This window comes from Suricata suricatta, chromosome X, assembly GCF_006229205.1.
Source record: "Suricata suricatta isolate VVHF042 chromosome X, meerkat_22Aug2017_6uvM2_HiC, whole genome shotgun sequence".
Taxonomy (NCBI): domain Eukaryota; kingdom Metazoa; phylum Chordata; class Mammalia; order Carnivora; family Herpestidae; genus Suricata; species Suricata suricatta.
This window is the reverse complement of record NC_043717.1, coordinates 41009854-41023656: the sequence shown is the minus strand read 5'-3', so window position 1 is coordinate 41023656 and position 13803 is coordinate 41009854. Positions and strand designations below refer to the sequence as shown.

The following is a 13803-nucleotide window of genomic DNA, read 5'->3' as shown; positions in this document are numbered from 1 at the left end:
AAAGACAAAATGTAATGTGATGTCCTGGATAGAACATTAGGTAAAACTAAGGGTATCTGCATAAAGCATGTACTTTAGATAAGAAACAATTACCAATAAATAAATGGGGAGAGATAAGGCAGGCGGCACAGATTCTAAAATTTAACCTAAAGGAAGCCTGTAAAGCCTGTGGACATAATAAGAAGCCTCATTTAGAGGGTTCAGCATATAAAACTGATGTGGTTTTTGGGCCCCACAGAACTTTGGATATAGGCCTTTTTTTTTCAAGCTAAAAAAGCAGCAGTGGCAATTGCCATCCTCCCAGGCTAAGTGTTTAGGCAAGTTTGAGCATTATAAGGGTGGCAGATCCCGAATTCCCTTTCCTTATCCTCCTGTGCTGTCCACACAATTGCTTGAGTCAAGTGAAGTGCTGACAAGAGGTTTGCCCATGAGCTGGAGCCCAAGAAGTTTTCCATTTCTCTCTGGAGGAATACTATGATCTTCCTCGCAGCATGACAGAACAAATGCCAACTGTTTCACACCTTACTTGGTGGGTTTCACACACTGTCATATGTTTAATTTTAAAAGACACTTTTCTAAGGCACCTGGGTGGCTCAGTTGGTTAAGCATCCAACTTTGGATCAGGTCATAATCTCAGGTTCATGTGTGGGTTTGAGCCCTGTGTTGGGCTCTGTGCTGATAGCTTAGAGCCTGGAGCTTTCGTCAGATTCTGTGTTTCCCTCTCACTCTGTCGTTCCCACACTTGCACTCTGTCTGTCTGTCTCTCTCTCTTAAAAATAAACATTAAAACATTTTTTTAAATGTAAAAGACATTTTTCCTTCCCTGGGACGTTGGGAGGGTATGTAGAGGCTCACAGGTGTGGTCTGGGCATGTTCTCCCACACGAGGGGGATTCAGCCTGCTCTCATACTCTGCCTGGGCTTTGAAGTCACCTGTGACTCTTTTAGATTATTCCCTATATCTAATTGGTCCTACCAACGCCCCTTTTGAAATTCCTCCAGAAGTTATTATTTCTTCCTCTCCATTCCTGTTGTCTTAATACAGGCCTTTTGATCTTTTACCTTGTTTTTATTTTATTTGTTTTCACTTTTGAGAGACAGAGAGAGAGACAGCTTGAGCAGGGGAGGGTCAGAGAGAGAGGGAGACACAGGATCTGAAACAGGCTCTGTGCTGACAGCTGGGCTCGAACCCAAGAACTGTGAGATCATGACCTGAGCCAAAGCTGGACGCTTAACTGACTGAGCCACCCAGGTGCCCCTACCTAGGATTTAGAAAAAAAAACAGTTTAACTGGTCTTCCAGTCTCCAACACACTCCTCCCCTGAATCCATGCTCCACACTGCTGTAAATCCCCTAAAGCACCAATCTGATCATATCATTTCTCTGCTTTTAAATCATCTGATGACTCCTTGGTTACAGGATAAGGTCCAGAAGCACACGCAGTCTAGACCTCACCCAGGTTTCTAACTAGATCTCTTGTCCTATATCCCCTGCTAACCTCTCTCCTGCTCCAACTGTCACTCTGTGCCAGGAGCCTCAGAACTCAGATGCGCAGACTCTGTGTTTCATGACTAGAGAAGTGTCTCACATGTGCCTGTGCCTTTACCTGTGTTCTCACTCAGTCAGAGAGGAATAGCCAGACATGTGAAGTAGAAAGACAAGGGGGTGAGGGAAACAAGGGAAATGATGAGCATTACTAAAACTGCACAGTGCTGTGTTCCTATCTGGGTGCGCCATAAACACTGAATAATTGAACGGCTGAATGAATGAATTGCCTACCATAATGTCCAGGCTGCAGAGGCAGGCAAGTGAGAACAGATGGACTATGAGAACAGCTCTGAAGTTTTTCTTACTCTCAAACACTCTTTCCTCTTTTCTTCCCTCTCCCCTTCTTTGAGACCTCCATGTTTATGTTTCTTCTCATTACAGACTGCTATAACACTACCTCAGATGCATTTAACCACGCCATGCATAATTTATTCATTCATTCCTCATAAATCAATCCCTCTAGCCATCTGGAAAACAAGAACCACTTCTACTGCCTTTCAAGTTGCTTTTAACTAATCTTTTTAGTACGTGCTATTGTGCCTGGTACAAAATGTTAGTATTTTATGCACAGCCTCACCACTGACATCAAGGACTTTATGACCTTTTTTTTCTGTTGTTGTTGTTGTATACATTAGGAAACCCCATGTGAAAACATTAAATAAAATAAGAAAAATTAAAAAGCTAAGCAAGAAAATTATATCATTACAGAGGACAGTAAATAAACTATTTTTGTGTGTGGCTCATAGAAAACAGCTTTGTTACTTTATGGTCAGACCTTGTAAATCACAAGCAGTAATTCTCCTGTATAGGCAAGTGAAAAGTGGCAAAGGACTAATCCTGGAAAAACACATTCTATAGTCACAAGCAATGTCAAAATCTTGCCTGACTCAGCTTTCAGGTCTATTAAATAGGAATAATAGACACTCGCTTGCCTCCATCATCTATTGAGAGCAATGTGAACACAAAAAAAATTTGGTGATATGGATGCTATATGATATCATTTTCAATCAGAAGCAATAATCTCGATTAGCCAGAAAGCTTATTAGAGACAGCCAGCTTCCAATTTGACAATAAATTATATTAAATGAGAAGGAGGAGGAGGAGGAGGAGAAGGAGAAGAATTGAAAGAAAAATGCTTATTTCCTCCCACCCCCAAAAAAGAGGTGGCCAGCTTCAGTTTATGGATACCTTGACTGACCACTTCACTTGGGCCAGTGGTTGTCATAACTGACTCATGAGAGTTTTAATTACACATAAGTGGAAGTGATATACAAATACAAGTCCCTTTCACAGAAGTAGGCAAATGTGAAAAACCATTAAATACCAAACTGTGAATACCTTTCTTTTATGAACTTTAAATTCAGAGGATCTCTATGGGGCTCATGGGTGGCTCAGCTGGTTGAGCGACTGACTTCTGCTCAGGTCATGATCTCATGGTTTGTAAGTTTGAGCCCCACATGGGGCTGAGTGCTGACAGCTCAGGGCCTGGAGCCTGTTTCAGAATCTGTGACTCCCTCTCTCTCTCTCTGCCCCTCCCCCGCTCACACTCTGTCTCTCAAAAAATAAATAAACGTTAAAAATGTTTTTTAAATAAAATAAAATAAATACATTAAGGGGCTCTCTTCTACTGTTACTGTCTTAAGGCACCTTTACTAAACAATTTCTTATTATCCTTTTGAACCTGTGGTTTTCATACTAGTATGTTCTTCCCAAATTGGTCACCTCCTCAGAGAGGCCTTCCCTGACCTTCCTAACTTCTTAACCTTTCTAAAGTAGTATTCCTCAGTTACCGTCTATTATCCTTCACTTTCTTTCCATCCTCATACTTATGATAAGGGGTACTTAATTAAGTAGTCTGTTCACTTACTCATTTACCTGACGAGATCTAAACTTCAGATCAATGTGGATCTTATCTACATTAATCCCACCACTGTATCCTCACTGCTATCAAAGTGCCTGCTTCACAGCAGGTATTCAAAAAGTATTTGTTGAATGAATGGGTGGAAGAGTTTATTCTCACAGTGACAATTCAAATTTCCTAGCATGACATTCAAGGCCCCACTTTATTTATTTGGGCTTATATTTTGTCTATTTATACCTCTGTGTATTGTGTATATTGTGCCTGCTGATATCTCTATAAAAGCTTGCTTCCTGCCTGGAATGCTTTTTCCTACTAAATAACATCTTTCAAGGTCCTTCTCAAATACACCTTTTCTGTGAAATCTTTTCCAATCACAGATACACATTAACATACAGAATGCTTCCCCTAAGTTCTTATAAGAGTTATAACACTTACAATATAGGCTTATAACAGAAATAAAATAACAATAATGAGAGTTAACATTTTATTGAGCATTAGCTCCATGCCAGTTACAATTATAAGCACTTTATGTTATTATTTCATTTAATCCTGAAAATGACTCTAAGTTATAGGTACTATCGTAAGTACTTAATGTTTGTTTAGTCAGGTAGAATCAACTTTATGAAGGCGGGATGGTGCCTTAAAGCTTTGCTAATTCCCAAGACCTAGCAAAGTTTCTGTAATGTCATATGCTTCTCATACAAATTTGCTAAATAATAAATTCTGACAGTAGTTTCTTATCCTCTGACTTTATGCTGAAAATACCGATCCCAATCAGTTAAAGAATCAGACAGTCGTTTTAAGCAATTATATAGATATATTATATTATATTATATTAACTATATTAAAGTCCCTTCTAATTACAATAAGAAACTCAGAAGTCACAAAAGAAAAGGCTGATATATCTGGCTATGTAAAGATTTTAATATTTCTAGATTTTAAAAAAATTTCTAAACAAAAACCAGAAATGGAAAAAAATACATTTAACTTGCATTAGACAAAACATTAATAATAATATATGAAGGGCTCCTAGAAAAGCTTAAGAAAAGATAATCAGCCTATCAGAAAAATATGAACGTCATATAAACAGGAAACTTCCATGAAAAGAAATGTAAGGGGTTAGTAAACATAAAAATATGCTCAACTTCATTAATTTTAAAAAGTAAAAATTAAAACAATGATGAGTATTTCTTTCTGTGCTTCTTTTGCCTACCCTATTATAAAGATGAAAAAAGAATTTGACTGTTCAGCACTTAGCAAGGCTATGGTCAAACAAGCACTGACGCACTCATGCTACAGAAATGCTCTAATATACTTAAAAAATAAACACACACACACACACACATACACACACAAGGTTGTCCATTACAGCATTGTTTGTAATAGCAAAAGATTGAAAACAACTGAAATCTGCATCAGTAGAAACTTGGTTAAGTAAACTATCGTACAGCTATACCGTGAAATTATATGCAGCTATTGAAAAGAATGATGGTACTGGCAAAGCAAGTAATAGATGGAGGGAATTCTCATTTTATGAATGTGTTCCTGATAATAAAAACCCAATTATAAAAGAGGGAATGGATTTTTAAAATTTTTTTAATGTTTATTTATTTTTGAGAGAGAGAGAGGGAGAGAGAGAGAGAGGCAGACTGCAAGCAGGGGGAGGAGCAGAGAGAGAGAGGAAGACACAGAGTCAGAAGCAGGCTCCAAGATCTGAGCTGCCAGCACAGAGCCTGACATGGGGCTTGAACCCATTAACTGTGAGATCATGACCTAAGCCAAAGTTGGTCACTCAACTGACTGAGCCACCTAGGCGCCCCAAAGAGGGAACGGATTTGAACAGACACTTCATCAAACAGGATAGGAGGTTGGCAAATAAGCACGTAAAATGATGTTCAACATCAGAAGTCATTAGGGAAATTAAAATAAAACCATGATGGGATAACACCTATTAGAATGCCTAAAATAAAAATTACTGAAAATACCAAGAGCTGTTGAGGATGGGGAACAAGTGGAACTCTCGTTACATAGCTAATTCAGATATAAAACAGGTACAGCCACTCTGGAAAACGGTTTGGCAGTTTCTTATAAAGTTCAAAGTACATTTACCACATGACCCAGTGATCCCACTTAAGGCTACACTACTGAGCAAAGAAAAAAAAAAGAAAAGAAATGAACAATTTGAATTAATCTCCAATGAGTTAAGCAGAGTGAATGAAGTCAGTTTCAAAGGTGACACACTATGTGACTTCATGTGTGACATTCTAGAAAAGAAAAAAAATACAGGGAGAGAGAATAGATCAATGGTTACCTGGGAATGGGGGTGGTGGGGGTCTGGCTGCAAAGGGGCAGGAGGGAATTCTTTTGGGGGTGTTGAACTATTCTGTATCCTGTCAGTGGTGGTGGTTATAAAAATCGACGCATGTGTTAAAACTCATAAGATTGCACCAGAAAATAAATTTTACTGTATGTACACTAAAAATAATTTTTAAAAAGGATAAACTGTCATAAATAGTAATGATACCTTCTATTTCTCCATCTAAGGGAGGAACATCATCTCTCATGGAAAAATCCATAGCTGTCCCTGGTATTTCCATCAAGTCTTCATCACTGGAGCTGCTCTGGAAGCTATTGAAACTCCCCTGCTGAAAGCTTCTGTTATCCATGGCCCCTGTGCAGAAAGAAAAACAAGAGGCTCATTTCAATGACCTTCAAGCCCCTTACCACTTCTCTTTTTTTTTTTTTATTGTGGCAACTACACATAAAATTTATCATTTCAACCATTTGAAACGACAATTCAGTAGCATTAAGTTCCTTTACAATGTTTTACAATTATCATCACATCATTTCCAGAAAATTTTCATCATCACAAATAGAAACTCTGTACCCAGTTAATATAACTCCCTCCCAACCCCCCACCCCTTATAACTGCTATTCTCTTTCTGTCTCCATGATATGCCAAGTCCAGGTATTTCATATAATCATATATAATATGTGCTTTATATGTCTGGCTTTGTTCAATTCTCATGTTTTGAAGGCTCATGCATGTTCGGACATGTATCAGTACTTCATTACATTTTCAGACTGAATAGTACCTATCGTACACTTATACCACATTTTGCTTATCCATTCTTCACCTGATATACATTTAGGTAGTTTTCACCTTCTGAGTTACTACTTATTCTATTTTTTTTTTATTATTGAAGTATAGTTGACATACAATGTTATATTAGTTTCAGGTGTACAAGAGAATGATTCAGCAATTCTACATAATTACTCAATGTTCACCATGAGTATAGTCACAATCTATCACCATACAACATTATTACAATATTATTGACTCTATTACCTATGCCGTATTTTCTTTCTCTGTGACTTATTTATTTTATAGCTGGAAGCTTGTACCTTTTAATCCCCTTCACCTATGTTGCCCATTCCCCAACCCTCTCCCCCTCTGACAACCACCTGTTCTTTGGATTTGAGTATATTCGTTCGTTTTTTAGATTTCACACATAAGACAAATAATACTGTATTTGTCTTTCTCTGTCTTATTTCACTTAGCAGAATACCCTCTAGGTCCATCCATGTTGTTGAAATGGCAAGAGCCTATTCTTTTTTATGGCTGAATAATATTCCATTGTGTATATACCACATCTTCTTTATCCATTCATCTATCAATGGACACTTGGGTTGCTTCCATATCTTAGCTACTAGAAATAATATTGCAACAAATATAGGGGTACATATGTCTTTTTTCAAACTAGTGTTTTCATTTTTTTTAAGCAAATACCCAATGGTGGAACTACTGGATCATACGTTATTCCTATTTTTAAGTAAGAAACCTCCACTCTGTTTTCCACACTGATTTCACCAATTTACATTCCCACCAACAGTGCACAAGAGTTCCCTTTTCTCCACATCCTCGCCACACTTATTTCTTGTCTATTTGATAATAGCCATTTTGAGTGATGTGATATGATATCTCATTGTGGTTTTGCTTTGCATATCTCTGATGATTAGATGATGTTGAGGATCTTTTCATATGTCTGTTGGCCATCTATAGGTCTTCTTTGGAAAAATGTCTAATCAGGGTTACCACTTATTCTTATGTTTCCTTTCATGCTCTTACTTGGATAATATAGACATGCAAACCACTTAGTATATTCAGTTACCCTTCAGATGTAGTATACCTCTACCCTTGCCATGTAGTTGATAGCACTTTTTTGAGAACCATGGAAATGAGCAAACTAAATGAGGACATGTGTACAAAACTCATGGGAGTTCACAAGTACTCAATGGAAATAAAAACTAGACACCACTACTGAGAAATGTTCTGGCCATTTAGGAGTGGAGAAACATTATCTTACAGCTCTGATTCTCCTAGAGCTCATAACATAATACAGATGCTCAGAAATGAAAAGGCATATTATGCCATTTAATGTTGTTCTCTGCTCAAGAATTTAATATTAAAGATGAAATGTTTCCTATATCCCAAATGTGAATCTTCATATTATAAATTTTACTCAAAAAAACTTACTATGTTGATTTTAAAAAACAACATTAGAGTCAACTTTACTTCACCTACTCCTGCCCCCTCCTCCCATTTTTTTGATGAAATCTTCATCCAAAATCAGAGTCAGCATAGTTCTTTTGGATTTGGCAAACAATATTCCTTTTGAGGTATTCCAATTCTTTTACGAAACTTCTTACTTTAGGTTATCAGAATTATGTGTGATGAATGTGGAAAAATCAGATGGGATAAATGAAGCAATAGGGTTGGAAAACTGGAGCAACAGATAAATATTTTAAACACTGAGCATAAAGGACAAAGAACCAACATTTACCAGGTGCTTATCAAGTTTTAGCCACTGGGCTATGTGCTATGTGCTTAATCTGAACTCTTTCACTTAACTTTTCCAGTGTTCCTAATGTGTAGCATTATCATTCCTAGTGTACCTGAGGAAACTGAAACTCAGGAGAAGCTAAGTATTTGCCCAGTTAATATATTTGTTTAAAGTTAAGCTCAAAAACATGTGCTCAACTTCATAATAACTCATGTGTAATAGAGATCAGCTTGGCAGAAGTGTGAGTGACATTTATGAACCACCTTCCATGTACAAATCATCATGGGAGAGTGGGACAGATAGAAAACTGATGTGAGGCAAGCCGGATGACATGAAGGTTGAGAGACAAAGATTTGAGAGCTATCAACATCAAGGTGTTGGTTAAAACCAAGAGAACAGGTATCTCAAGGGAAACCTGACATTCCCTTATGGATAAGGACAAATATAAAGAAAAGAAATGCATTCCCAGCCTCCTCCCTTAATATGCACAAATAGCTTGAACTCTGTACACACATGAACAGTAAGTTCCCTAGGAACATTACCATGCTTGTGTGGTAATAAATGGTCAAGTAGGGAAGACAGGATCATTTATGCAAAGGTACTAATAATATACAAGATGATGGATCATAAAACCATTTCCTCAGCTAACACAAACTCTGACCTTGCTGTGTGGATCAAATGGGTCCTAGGGTGCTAAGAATCCATGCTCTGTGGCCTTAGCTGAGCTCCTTTGCTGCTGCTCACCTATTCTTCATCCTCGCTGGACTCTTTCCCCTGCTCTACCTGTTTCCTTTACTCCCCTTCTTCGAGCACCCCTGCAACAATGTGCTCACACAGAATGCCTTGTCTCAGTTTCTGCTTCTAGGGAAACTGGCCCACACCGAATCCTTAGCAGTTTTTTTCCTATTACTAACAACACAGAAAAAAACCTGAATTTCTCTGTCTTCTCTGTCTTCTTAGGTCATCCTCTGTCCTCTTAGGTCATCCAGGAACAAGTGTTTTTACTTTTTATTTAAGAAGGAAAAGAACCTTTCTACTTTGTATCTGGCTGAGATCACAGATCCTTCTCCCCCTTAATCTGATTTATTTTATATGATTCTTTAAAGAAACCTACTATCTCTAGCTCTCATTTCTACCTCAAGCTCTAGTCCTCAATTCCCAAGAACTCTACATGACACTTCTGTTGCTACTTCAAACTCAACAGGATGAAAATGAAAAAATGCAGCAGAAATAACATCAACTTTAAGTACAAATCACAAAATCCACATAAGACATGTTCCCTGTCCTCACCCTCCACTTCAACTTTCCTTTTTAAATGCAGTTGCATTAGAGTCCATATTTGTCTAGCTCTGGGTTTACTATATTCAACAAACCTACAAAAAGCACTTTATCTCAAGAGTAGGTATTCCAGTTTCTAGAAATCTTAGCTAAAAACAAGCATCATTTTAGCTGATGGGAAGAACTCGGGCTAAGGTAACACAACTCAACAGGCTTTCTTTCTGTTGAAATTTATTAAATGCCCATGAAGTCCATACATTGACTAGCACTGAAAAAAAGGAAGAAAAGTTGCAAAATGATGCAGAATCCTTTCTTTCTCTCTCCACTGCTTATATGCTTCATTCAGGAAATGATGTAAAATACACAGTGCCAGCAACTCTGCATCAGCCACACAAATCATAGGAAGAAAAAGTATGGGGAGTCCAAAAATAATTTGTGTCTGGCTTTGGAATATGTCCTGTATTCATATTTTCAGATGGGCGTACCTATTGTTCTAGGAATTCATTAAAACCAAATAATGACACTACAGGATGAAGACTCACAAAGGAGAAGCTGGAAAACTTTTCAGTTTCCCCACAGGGACCTTACAAACTCCTTCCTGTAACCCACTGACACAGAACAATCAAGCTAAATTGAGCTGCCTCACTCTAAACATTTCCTGGAGGAGCTATCTGCTTCACTGTTTGGGTTATAAAGTGCTTTCTTAATAAGTACATAGGAATAAAGGGTCAACAAAAAAAAAATTAGAAGTAGCAAATAAATAAAACAAAACAGATGCTATAAATAGGAGTTCAACAAAGGAAATAAGCACAATTAGTAAAACTCAAAAGTGATTATTTGCCTATGGATCATTCATTCTGGTATAGCCCTTGGTTTTATTTTGCAGCTATAAAAACTTCAAGGGGTGCCTAGGTGGCTCATTCAGCCAAGTGTCTGACTTCGGCTCAGTTCATGATCTCACGGTTCATGGATTCCAGTCCCACATCAGGCTCTGTGCTGACAGCTCAGAGCCTGGAGCCTGCTTCTGATTCTGTGTCTCCTCTCCCTCTTCCCCTCCCCCACTCACATCTGTCTCTCTCAAAAAATGGATAAGCATAAAAATGAGAACTTCAAGAAAGGGGCTCCTAGGTGGCTCACTTGTTTAAGCATCCCACACTTGATTTCAGCTCAGGTCATGATCTCACAGTTTGTGGGTTCAAGCCCATGTTGGGCTCTGTGCTGACAGTGTGGAGCCTGCTTGGGATCATTCATTCATATTCTCTCTCTCTCTCTCTCTCTCTCTCAAAAATAAAATAAATAAACAAAAAAATTCAAGAGAAAAAATTAAAGCAGCAGAATAATGAGGAAATAAAGTTCCTTACAGTTGAGATTTAAACCCATATGAAGTTAAACTCCAAGCCCAGTGCTCTTTCTGCAAGTTTGCGGCTTCACTATGACATGTCAGTCCAGGAAATGGCATGTCTGGAATAAATCAAACCTCTAGATGGCCACAAACCTGAGATCAGCCAGAATGTAGGGTAGGACAGGAACAAAGTAAGGGGATTTGATATATTATCCCAACTAGTAGATTGCATATAGGGATTTTCATATAATGGAGGGCTGGGGAGGAAGGCAATTAAGGGGGAATGTTTGGTTGATACTTGTATTACACAACTGACTGGTATTTTCAGCTTAAAGGCACTTTTAGTGCCTTCTGCCACTTTCTTGCTTACAAATCCTAAAGCTGGTTCCCCAATGCCTACAGGGTGAAGTTTAAATTTCTTTACAAGGCATTCAGAGTCCTGTCAAATTTAGATCCCATCTACCCAGACAGACTTATCTTCTGCCACAAATTTATTATACTCCATATAAGTCACGTAATTTTACACACCCATGCTTTGTTCGGGCAAGATACTCTATCTAGAATCCTATCCAGTTCCCCATCCTCTTTTCAGCCTGATTAAATCCCATTCAATCCATCAAGGGCCAACTCAAATAGGCTTTTCCCGCAGTACCTCCTTTGTTGAAGTATCTATGTTGATCACATAATCTCTACCACTTAAGTCTTGTGACTACACCAAGCTATTCTCATTTCTGTTGTCCCAGAAACTCTAGTGTTGTTCCACAGTAGGTAGGTGTTCAATAAATCCTTACTAAGGAGAATTCCAATTGGGGAAGAAGAGGTAATGGCCAAACAACATATTTACATGGCTGGCCCTCAATAAATATATGCCTTGCACTATAATGGTAGGAAACTGGGGATAAAATAAACATTTGTTACCTTGCCAATACTCTCAAGGAATTTATGATCTAGTTGGGGATAAAACTTTCACATAGTGCAATTTGAACAATAGATAAGTGCTAAACCATTAGAATGAAAGTACAATTGGCATTCAGAAAATGGAGAGGAGACTAAGCCAGAGAAGACTTCATGGAGATGAGAGGGTATTCCAGGCCCAGGGGAAAAAATGGCCAAAGGCTTGAGAATGAGGCTAGCATTTGTGCTTGTCTAGAGGACAGGGTAGCTGTTTGTGAGCAAATGAATGGAGATAGATTATGAAGGACCTGGGAAGCCAATGGGGTCACTGGTTTTTGAGGAGCAACATGACAAAAACATGATTTTAAGAGGGAAGTACAGCAGCAGTAGGCTGAAAGAGGGGTAAAGGGCTAGGAAGGCAGTTCGCTACTTCTCGTTTAAATGTAGGTGACTTGGGAAGGAGGAGGGGTGCATATTCCCAAGGCTGTACTGAAAGAGCCAGGTGTGTGTGGCAGGGGATGGTACTAGTTTGCGGTATACCATACTGACATCTTGTTTTACTAGTGACAGTGACATATGTTGGTTCATATAAATTAAATTTCCATCTCAACTAGCGCACTTGGCAAAAACAAATGTGTAAACCAAAGGGTGAACTGATACATATGGCCCTTCAATGAATATATAAAGTATATCACACATTCCAAAGTTAACAAGCACAAAGAAGCAATAAACTTTCCTACTTCTTAATTTCACTCCACAAAAATATCTGTTGACCTGCACATGGCATTCTGTGTAATATACGCCAGATGCTGCCAAAGGAGAAAAGAGAAAATGCAAGAGGATGAAAAACTTGAGAGGCAATATAGAATCTACCAAGATGCAAGTAGTATCACGTTATTAAAAATAAAACATTAAGACAATCCTAGGGGCACCTGGGTGGCTCAGTCAGTTAAGTGTCTGACTTCGGCTCAAGTCATGATTGTACGGTTCATGAGTCCGAGCCCTGTGTTGGTCTCTGTGCTGACAGCTCGGAGCTTGGAGCCTGCTTCAAGTTCTGTGTCTCCCTCCCTCCCTCCCTTCCCCTCTCTCTCTCTCACTCTCTCTCTCTCTGTCCCTCACCAATGCATGGTCACTCTCGCTCCCTCTCTCTCTCTCTCAGAAATAAACATTAAAAAGTTTAAAAAAAACATTAAGACAATCCTAAGCATAACACTAAAGGTGATAAGGACTAGCACACATATAAAATCAGCTTTTGGCTACCCATTATACTTTCAGCTACCTGAGGACATGGTAACTTAAATGTTTGTTCCCAACGCCTGACACAGAGAACTCAGCAAATAATCTAGTTTATCATCCAATTCCAGTTTCAGTTACTTTAAGAAGCAGAAATGAATTGCGAACCTTGGAGAGTTAGGGTCAAAGATGCTAGCAGGTACTTATTTCAGAGGATTGGGCCAATCCTTAAGCCAAAGCACCTTCTCTATCTGTCAAAATTGTGAGTAAAACAAAAATTCAGGAGGAAATAATAGTGCTTCATCTCACAACATAATTCTTCATCTGGGAGACGTCCTCACAGATAAGTACGGGATATGAGAAAAGAGGACACAAAGCAGGCAGTACCAGAACAGTAGTTCTCAAACGTTTTGGTCTCTGGATCTTTTTAGTCCTAAAAATTATTGAGGAGCTTAAAGAGCTTTTATTTATATGGGTTCTATGTATAGCTATTGACTGTATTAGAAATTAAAACCCAGAAATGTTAAAAAAATACTTTTAATGCATTTATTTTTTAATAGTTTACTGCCAAATTGGTTTCCATACAACACCCAGTGCTCTTCCCCACAAGTGCCCTCCTCCATCACCACCACCTCTTTTCCCCCTTCCCCTCTCCCTTCAGCCCTCAGTTTGTTTTCGGTATTCAATAGTCTCTCAGGTTTTCTGTCCCTCTCTCTCCCCAACTCTCTTTCCCCCTTCCCCTCCCCCTGGTCCTCCATTAGGTTTCTCCTGTTAGACCTATGAGTGCAAACATATGGCATCTGT

The 13803-nt window shown here is 38.6% G+C and overlaps 1 protein-coding gene across 3 annotated transcripts in view; it reads right to left on the bottom strand.

Annotated features, from left to right (window-relative positions):
• The window catches only part of CLCN5 (chloride voltage-gated channel 5), a 163481-nt gene that overhangs the window by 35988 nt on the left and 113690 nt on the right, over positions 1-13803 (bottom strand). For all 3 annotated transcript variants that reach the window (XM_029930580.1, XM_029930583.1, XM_029930581.1), the window contains exon 4: positions 5933-6079. In XM_029930580.1, coding sequence (XP_029786440.1) covers positions 5933-6079 — 147 coding nt within the window. The remainder of the gene's footprint in view (positions 1-5932; positions 6080-13803) is intronic.